The following is an 8,893-nucleotide window of genomic DNA, read 5'->3' as shown; positions in this document are numbered from 1 at the left end:
AACATGGAGGCGGAGTCTGAGGTAAAGTCTGGAGTCGTCGCTGCAATGATTTATTTTCTCTGTTGCTTCCAAAATGCAAAATTAATCTCCGTTCTAAAGGAGTCTTCGTTAAAGTGCTCACTGTCTTATTGTGGTAGAGACTGCGCTGCCCCTGTACATAGCTGGCTGTGACAGACATAATAGGCAGCATCACAGCCGGCCATGTACAGGAGCAGCACAGACTCTACAGCAAGAACTGGGAAAGGTTTATCAAAGACTCCTTAAGGCCAAGGTCAAGGCTGTAGCCAAAAATAAGTCCTCTGCGAAAAACCCACAGCAGCGACCCAGCGCGTTTTTTCCCGCAGCACTTTTCACAGGAAATCTGCTTAGGCTTCCTTTGTGGACTTTTTTCCTCTATGGAAATGCACAAGACTGGGGGGCGAAGGAGCAGCCAGCTGGAGGTAGCAGAACAGTAAAATATATAAGCATATGTAAAGCCGGTAATCCCAGCAGAGCGCACAGCGGAGGTATAGAGGGAGGCCTGAAGGAGCGGGGCGCGGAGCGGAGGTATGGAGGGAGACCTGAAGGAGCGGGGCGCGGAGCGGAGGTATGGAGGGAGGCCTGAAGGAGCGGAGGTATGGAGGGAGGCCTGAAGGAGCGGGGCGCACAGCGGAGGTATAGAGGGAGGCCTGAAGGAGCGGGGCGCGGAGCGGAGGTATGGAGGGAGGCCTGAAGGAGCGGGGCGCACAGCGGAGGTATAGAGGGAGGCCTGAAGGAGCGGGGCGCGGAGCGGAGGTATGGAGGGAGGCCTGAAGGAGCGGGGCGCGGAGCGGAGGTATGGAGGGAGGCCTGAAGGAGCGGGGCGCGGAGCGGAGGTATGGAGGGAGGCCTGAAGGAGCGGGGCGCGGAGCGGAGGTATAGAGGGAGGCCTGAAGGAGCGGGGCGCACAGCGGAGGTATAGAGGGAGGCCTGAAGGAGCGGGGCGCGGAGCGGAGGTATGGAGGGAGGCCTGAAGGAGCGGGGCGCGGAGCGGAGGTATGGAGGGAGGCCTGAAGGAGCGGGGCGCGGAGCGGAGGTATGGAGGGAGGCCTGAAGGAGCGGGGCGCGGAGCGGAGGTATGGAGGGAGGCCTGAAGGAGCGGGGCGCGGAGCGGAGGTATGGAGGGAGGCCTGAAGGAGCGGGGCGCGGAGCGGAGGTATGGAGGGAGGCCTGAAGGAGCGGAGCGCACAGCGGAGGTATGGAGGGAGGCCTGAAGGAGCGGGGCGCACAGCGGAGGTATGGAGGGAGGCCTGAAGGAGCGGGGCGCACAGCGGAGGTATGGAGGGAGGCCTGAAGGAGCGGGGCGCGGAGCGGAGGTATAGAGGGAGGCCTGAAGGAGCGGGGCGCACAGCGGAGGTATAGAGGGAGGCCTGAAGGAGCGGGGCGCGGAGCGGAGGTATGGAGGGAGGCCTGAAGGAGCGGGGCGCGGAGCGGAGGTATGGAGGGAGGCCTGAAGGAGCGGGGCGCGGAGCGGAGGTATGGAGGGAGGCCTGAAGGAGCGGGGCGCGGAGCGGAGGTATGGAGGGAGGCCTGAAGGAGCGGGGCGCGGAGCGGAGGTATGGAGGGAGGCCTGAAGGAGCGGGGCGCGGAGCGGAGGTATGGAGGGAGGCCTGAAGGAGCGGAGCGCACAGCGGAGGTATGGAGGGAGGCCTGAAGGAGCGGGGCGCACAGCGGAGGTATGGAGGGAGGCCTGAAGGAGCGGGGCGCACAGCGGAGGTATGGAGGGAGGCCTGAAGGAGCGGGGCGCACAGCGGAGGTATGGAGGGAGGCCTGAAGGAGCGGGGCGCGGAGCGGAGGTATGGAGGGAGGCCTGAAGGAGCGGGGCGCACAGCGGAGGTATAGAGGGAGGCCTGCAGGAGCGGAGCACCCCCCTTGTACTCAACAGTCTGAGCCTCTTAAAGTGACAGTAACCACTGACTGCAGCCATGTTCAGCCAAGTTAAATTCTCCTGGTCCCCAATGGTCTCTGAAGGCTGCCGACATGAGCAGCAGCGCCATGTTACCCGCTGATCTCCTCCCCCTACTGGACAGGACCCCGGAGAGAAGACTTCATAGGTTTATTACAAAACAGACAAGTATAAAAACCGGATTCTACAGACAAATAAATAGTCACAGGGTAAAAGTGATAAAAGGAGTGACTAAGACAACACATACGGGCAATTGTACACAGAGGTCATTTCAGTCCAGGGTCCATATCAGGGGCCACAAGGCTCCCCAATATCAGTGCATGACATGGAATAGTCAGTATAAAGTGCAGCGCACATCGCAGGGCCCCCCCAGTCCGCTGAGGTCAGGCCGGGCACCCCAGTGTCATGATGCAACGTAGGACGTCTGACCAGAGGCGTGCACCCTGCAGAAATCCTGCCCTCCGCTGGCCTTGTTCCTGCACGGCTGACCCGCCCTGGTGGTCGCTTGACAGAATTGTCGCGGAGACATTGAGGACACCGACCTGCGCAGGAAAGACAAGGGGCAAATGTGAACAGAAGCAAAGCCCGGTAATACACCAAGGGGACATCACCTCTACTCCAGTCACACCCAGAGCACTCACAGTACACAGAGCCTCATGGAGGACTACATCTCCCAGCATGCACCACAGCGGCCATGCTGATAGTTGTGGCTCACTAGGTATTAGCAGCAGATTGTCAGCTCTAAACCCACAGACAGAGGTGAGGGAGTCTCTACTGCCCCCTGCTGGTGTATATACAGCAAAGGGCTTCAGCCTGGGGCTCTCCAGCTGCAGTGCAGACATGTGTCCGGGCATGCTGGGAGTTGTAGTCAGAGCTCCCCCTCTTTATACTCACAGGTTACTGCAAACCGAAGAATTTGGACTTTGACACTTCGACTCAACTGCATCAAACGCTGCCCCCAAGTGGCGCTGAGGAATCCTGTCTGTCGCCACCTGCAGGTACAGGAGATGATGACACCTAAACACCTGCACCCCCTGCTGTCACTGCAGCCTAGACCTAGGAATTGATTGTTATGATCCCCCCCACCACCACACTGCCCCTCCGCTGCAGAGCCCCCCCCACCACACTGCCCCTCCGCTGCAGAGCCCCCCCCACCACACTGCCCCTCCGCTGCAGAGCCCCCCCCACCACACTGCCCCTCCGCTGCAGAGCCCCCCCCACCACACTGCCCCTCCGCTGCAGAGCCCCCCCCACCACACTGCCCCTCCGCTGCAGAGCCCCCCCCACCACACTGCCCCTCCGCTGCAGAGCCCCCCCACCACACTGCCCCTCCGCTGCAGAGCCCCCCCCACCACACTGCCCCTCCGCTGCAGAGCCCCCCTCCCACCACACTGCCCCTCCGCTGCAGAGCCCCCCTCCCACCACACTGCCCCTCCGCTGCAGAGCCCCCCCACCACACTGCCCCTCCGCTGCAGAGCCCCCCCCCACCACACTGCCCCTCCGCTGCAGAGCCCCCCCCACCACACTGCCCCGCCGCTGCAGAGCCCCCCCCACCACACTGCCCCTCCGCTGCAGAGCCCCCCACCACCACACCAGAGGTCGTGTCCCCACCACTCACCAGCTTTAGGGGGCTCTCATGTCCTCGGACAGATCTGGAGATACTCAGGCGCCGCAGTTTCATGGCGGGCGTGGACTGCTGCGGAGTTCTCATACAATGCTGCAACTTCCAGTCCAAATTTGCCGGGGACGCAACGATGGAAACATCTTTAACCAAAGACTCCAACACAGAATCATCTGAAAATAGGAGGAATGCAGCTCTGGATGTGACTAGAGTACAAGGCATAACATATAGGACATATCATGTGACCGCACAGCCCCTCACCTCCAATGCAGCTGTCACCCACCAGGTTCCTCAGCTCCTCCTTCAATAGGGCGTCCTCCCCCTCCCTGCAAGATACAATGAGAGTGACCCAGTGCATCATGGGAAGAACCGATCAGGTGACTGTTCAACGCTCTGCTGAAATGCTCTGTGCTGCTGTAAGTGGTCAAACTGTTTTCTTAGAGACTTTTACAACGTACTTACTTTTCAGGAGTTGAACTACAAAACCCAGCAGCCTCCTTGTAAGGCAGGAACTCAGGAGCTGGTTTTGGAGGTGGGAGCGCAGTTAACCCCTTCTTGTTCTTCACTTTCACAAGACAGCGAATAAAGCTCAGCAGCATCCAGTGACCTGTGAGGAGGAGGAGGAGGAGGAAGAGTCAGAGCGTACAAGTCTCACCCGTCTGACTTGGAATTAGGGCTACGAGTCCTGCAGAAGCGGCAGCAAAGCAATCCTTTATACATGTAGTGCAGAGAGCGCCCCCTACTGGTGCACTACATGCAAGAAAGCGCTGACCTCACACTACACACCAGCAGAGGGAGCACAGTGCAGTTCTCCTGTATACCAGCGGGGGCGCTCTGCACTCACCTGTCACACTACACACCAGCAGAAGGCGCTGTATCACATGCAGTGCAGCAGTTCTCCTGTATACCAGCGGGGGCGCTCTATCACATGCAGTGCAGCAGCTCTCCTGTATACCAGCGGGGGCGCTCTGCACTCACCTGTCACAGTACACACCAGCAGAAGGCGCTGTATCACATGCAGTGCAGCAGTTCTCCTGTATACCAGCGGGGGCGCTCTATCACATGCAGTGCAGCAGCTCTCCTGTATACCAGTGGGGGCGCTCTGCACTCACCTGTCACAGCACACACCAGCAGTGCCGTCAGCTCTCTGAATCCCAGGGACGTGTTATGGTTGAGTTCACACAGGGCATTGAGGACTACGAAGAGCAGCAGGAGGGCTCGGGAGAAGCCGGGGGTCTGAAGGAACGTCATCAGCAGGGCCAGGAGAAGGAAGTAGGCGCCGTGGAGTAGACACGTGGAAATGTTATCCAGGTTCCCGCCTGTAAATAGAAGCAGATCCATCATGGCTCCTGCGGGTGTCAATGCCCCGCCCACTTACAATATTCAGATTTTGAGGGAACTTCCCTGAATTTCAGAGGCGCCCTCTACAGTCCAGAAGTTTATTTGGAGGGTGACAATCAATATGGCCGCCATTAGGTCACCCCACCCATATCTGCAGAGCACAGGAGTAACCTGCATGGACACTGGGGGCGCTGTGGCAGATATTTTCCCCCACTAAGAGGGCACAAAGCGGGGGTGGGCCATAGGAGGCGGAGTCTACCTGCCCAGCTGATGAAGCCCTGGATGTAGCTGAGGCGGCGCTCCACGCTGAGGTGCAGGTGCTCCATGGCGTACAGCACGGTGCTCAGGCTGCGGTTCACACGCTGCAGTTTCTCTATCAGCGTCTCGTAGTAGAGGGCGCTGCGGTTCTGGTAGAGCAGGAACAGCTCCAGGTTAGACTCTGCAGATACAAGAGAACAACAGCGGAGACTGCGGCAGATCCTCACAAACACTTCCTGTCAGTGACCCTCCTTGTTACAATGTATCAATGCAGACTCCCGGGTGACTCACCGATACACTGTAACAAACCCTCCACCTGTGTGAGGAGATGGCCACACCCTTCCACACTAGCTCCTCCCCATCCAGGGGTCAGACATGTCACACCAGTAGATGCCACCAGGGGGCGACTTACCAATCTTGGAGTAGACATCACGTGACCTGGCCCGGACTTCGGCGAGGTCGGCCATTATGGCGCTGTGGCCCTTGTGCAGCTCTGCGTCCTGCGCCATCAGGTGACCGCTCACATTCTCTAGAGGGCGCAAGAGAGCGACAAGACTGAGGAGGAATCAGGCTAGCCGAAAATAGGTCACATGATCTACAGTCACATCCAAAGCTGCAGCCAGAGGTTCCCTGCCTCCGCACTGCCCCCTGCTGGTGCTCTAGAACCTTCTGCACTCCGGCACTCCATTCCCTTCTGTATAGGAGCAGGTTACGTAGACATGCTGGGAGTTGTAGTGCCACAACAGCTTCCTGATGCATCTTGGGAAAGCACAGACACGTGGAGGCCATGCTGGGGGTAGTAGTTGCAGAGTGCGGACTCCCTGCTGCGCTGCATTGCTGGAGATGTCGTGTTCACACCAGTCCTTGCGGCAGCGTCATCTCCAGCAATGCACTGCAGCAGGCTGCTCTGGATGAGCCCGGCCCTTTCCCCATACATACCCATCTTCCTGGTGATCCCTTCGATCATGTCGGCCAGTAGGTGGTGCCCGCTGGCAATCAGCGCCTTCTCCTGCCCCAGCAGCTCCAGGTTCCCGCTGATAGCGCCCTCCATCTTCTCCTGGTTGTTCTGCAGCTGCTCTTGTTGTGTAAGGAGATCGTTCTGACTACTCAGGACCCGCTGCAGAGACTCCGAGGTTAACTCCTTCAGCTCCTCCTGTCCGTCCTAGAAGAGACGAGTCACATGACCATCAGGGGGCGCCACCTTCTGGAACTACCACTTAGTGCACTACAACTCCCAGCAATCCCCAACAGCCAGGAGAAGATGAAGCGAGGAAGACTTCTCACAGCTGGAGTTACAATGTATCGGTGCAGGTAACAGCACCATACAGGAAATATGGAGGAATGAGGGGCAGGTGCTATAGGGGGCGCCTATGGCCACATACAGGGAGCAGGTACTATAGGGGGCGCCTATGGCCACATACAGGGAGCAGGTGCTATAGGGGGCGCCTATGGCCACATACAGGGAGCAGGTGCTATAGGGGGCGCCTATGGCCACATACAGGGAGCAGGTGCTATAGGGGGCGCCTATGGCCACACACAGGGAGCAGGTGCTATAGGGGGCGCCTATGGCCACACACAGGGAGCAGGTGCTATAGGGGGCGCCTATGGCCACACACAGGGGGCAGGTGCTATAGGGGGCGCCTATGGCCACACACAGGGGGCAGGTACTATAGGGGGCGCCTATGGCCACACACAGGGAGCAGGTACTATAGGGGGCGCCTATGGCCACACACAGGGAGCAGGTGCTATAGGAGGCGCCTATGACCACACACAGGGGGCAGGTACTGTAGGGGGCGCCTATGGCCGTACACAGGGAGCAGGTGCTATAGGGGGCGCCTATGGCCGCACACAGGGAGCAGGTGCTATAGGGGGCGCCTATGGCCACACACAGGGAGCAGGTGCTATAGGGGGCGCCTATGGCCACACAGGGAGCAGGTGCTATAGGGGGCGCCTATGGCCGCACACAGGGAGCAGGTGCTATAGGGGGCGCCTATGGCCACACACAGGGAGCAGGTGCTATAGGGGGCGCCTATGGCCACACAGGGAGCAGGTGCTATAGGGGGCGCCTATGGCCACATACAGGGAGCAGGTGCTATAGGGGGCGCCTATGGCCACACAGGGAGCAGGTACTATAGGGGGCGCCTATGGCCGTACACAGGGAGCAGGTGCTATAGGGGGCGCCTATGGCCACACACAGGGAGCAGGTGCTATAGGGGGCGCCTATGGCCACACACAGGGAGCAGGTGCTATAGGGGGCGCCTATGGCCACACACAGGGAGCAGGTGCTATAGGGGGCGCCTATGGCCACACACAGGGAGCAGGTGCTATAGGGGGCGCCTATGGCCGTACACAGGGAGCAGGTACTATAGGGGGCGCCTATGGCCGTACACAGGGAGCAGGTGCTATAGGGGGCGCCTATGGCCGTACACAGGGAGCAGGTGCTATAGGGGGCGCCTATGGCCGTACACAGGGAGCAGGTGCTATAGGGGGCGCCTATGGCCACACACAGGGAGCAGGTGCTATAGGGGGCGCCTATGGCCACACACAGGGAGCAGGTGCTATAGGGGGCGCCTATGGCCGTACACAGGGAGCAGGTGCTATAGGGGGCGCCTATGGCCGTACACAGGGAGCAGGTGCTATAGGGGGCGCCTTTGGCCGTACACAGGGGGCAGGTACTATAGGGGGCGCCTATGGCCACATACAGGGAGCAGGTGCTATAGGGGGCGCCTATGGCCACACACACTGTAACGCCACCCCCACCCTGCGCCGTTACCTTCAGCATCTTCATGGCCTCCAGCTGGTTCATGGCGCTGGACACCAGATTGTTCACCGTGAGCTCCGTCCGCCGGCGGAAGTGCAGCTGTCGTGTGGCGTAGCAGACGGAGCGCGCCCGGTTACTGACAATGTGGTAGGCGTTCCAGGTGTCGGGGTCCATAGGTGACGTGCACTCCGCCAGCGTCTGATCAAAGAGGTGCAAGACAGCGGTCAGAGCAGACGTGAGACAGCTGGTACATGAATACAGTGCCAGAACAACAGTAGAGACTGACACACAGAGCTTATGTACACTGCAGCCCTCTATAGACACATGACATCCAGGCCCTGACCGAGGGCGGAGCACTCACCATGTCTTCAGTACAGGGGTACGTCCTGCGCCCCTCGGCCTCCGCCTGGCAGTTGAACAGGGAGACCCCGAGTTTTGCAATCTCTTCCTCTGACATCTCCGTGCACGAAGCCCTGAGCTGACCGACCACCTGTAATGAGAGAGGGGGCGCTGTCACACCGGCCAACGACACAGAGGGGGCGCCGTCACACAGAGGACCAACGACACAGAGGGGGGGCGCTGTCACATCAGGATATAATCCACAACAACTCATCACAGCCAAAGCTGCCGTCACCCATTACCTCTGCTGTGGATGCAGCTTTGGATGGGATTGGAGTAGCAGGGTAAATCCTAGGACGTTACCATGGCCTGGCTCGTATTTTGGGGTCCCCCCTCCCCGCACCTTGTAGTGACAGCTGTCCAGAGGAGAGAGCTCCAGGTGTTCGGCCTCAGCCAGAAACTTGTCATCGCTCATAGTCATCTCAAAGGGGGCGCTGGGGAGGGACTGGGGGTCCGGGGTCGGCTCCTTCTGAGACCTGGACGAGCCACCGGAGGACCTGCGCGTAAACCAGCCAAAAAACGCCCCACTCCATGCAGGAAGGCAGAGGGCGACGAGGAGCAGAAGAACATGGCGGCCGGGAGACATCGC

At 59.8% G+C, this 8,893-nt stretch overlaps 1 protein-coding gene across 1 annotated transcript; it reads right to left on the bottom strand.

Moving 5' to 3' along the window:
* Positions 1-2,141: 2,141 nt before the first annotated feature.
* Positions 2,142-8,890, bottom strand: LOC142201217 (protein brambleberry-like). The gene is made up of 12 exons (XM_075272040.1): positions 8,648-8,890; positions 8,267-8,395; positions 7,918-8,103; positions 6,084-6,306; positions 5,557-5,673; positions 5,146-5,325; positions 4,658-4,864; positions 4,008-4,152; positions 3,807-3,871; positions 3,543-3,718; positions 2,819-2,916; positions 2,142-2,466 (listed from the first exon to the last, which is right to left on the bottom strand). Exons 1-12 carry the CDS (start codon positions 8,888-8,890, stop codon positions 2,328-2,330), a joined length of 1,908 nt encoding a protein of 635 aa, XP_075128141.1. The 3' UTR covers positions 2,142-2,327.
* Positions 8,891-8,893: the final 3 nt, after the last annotated feature.

This window comes from Leptodactylus fuscus, chromosome 4, assembly GCF_031893055.1.
Source record: "Leptodactylus fuscus isolate aLepFus1 chromosome 4, aLepFus1.hap2, whole genome shotgun sequence".
Classification (NCBI taxonomy): Eukaryota; Metazoa; Chordata; class Amphibia; order Anura; family Leptodactylidae; genus Leptodactylus; species Leptodactylus fuscus.
This window is presented reverse-complemented; position numbering and strand designations above follow the sequence as displayed.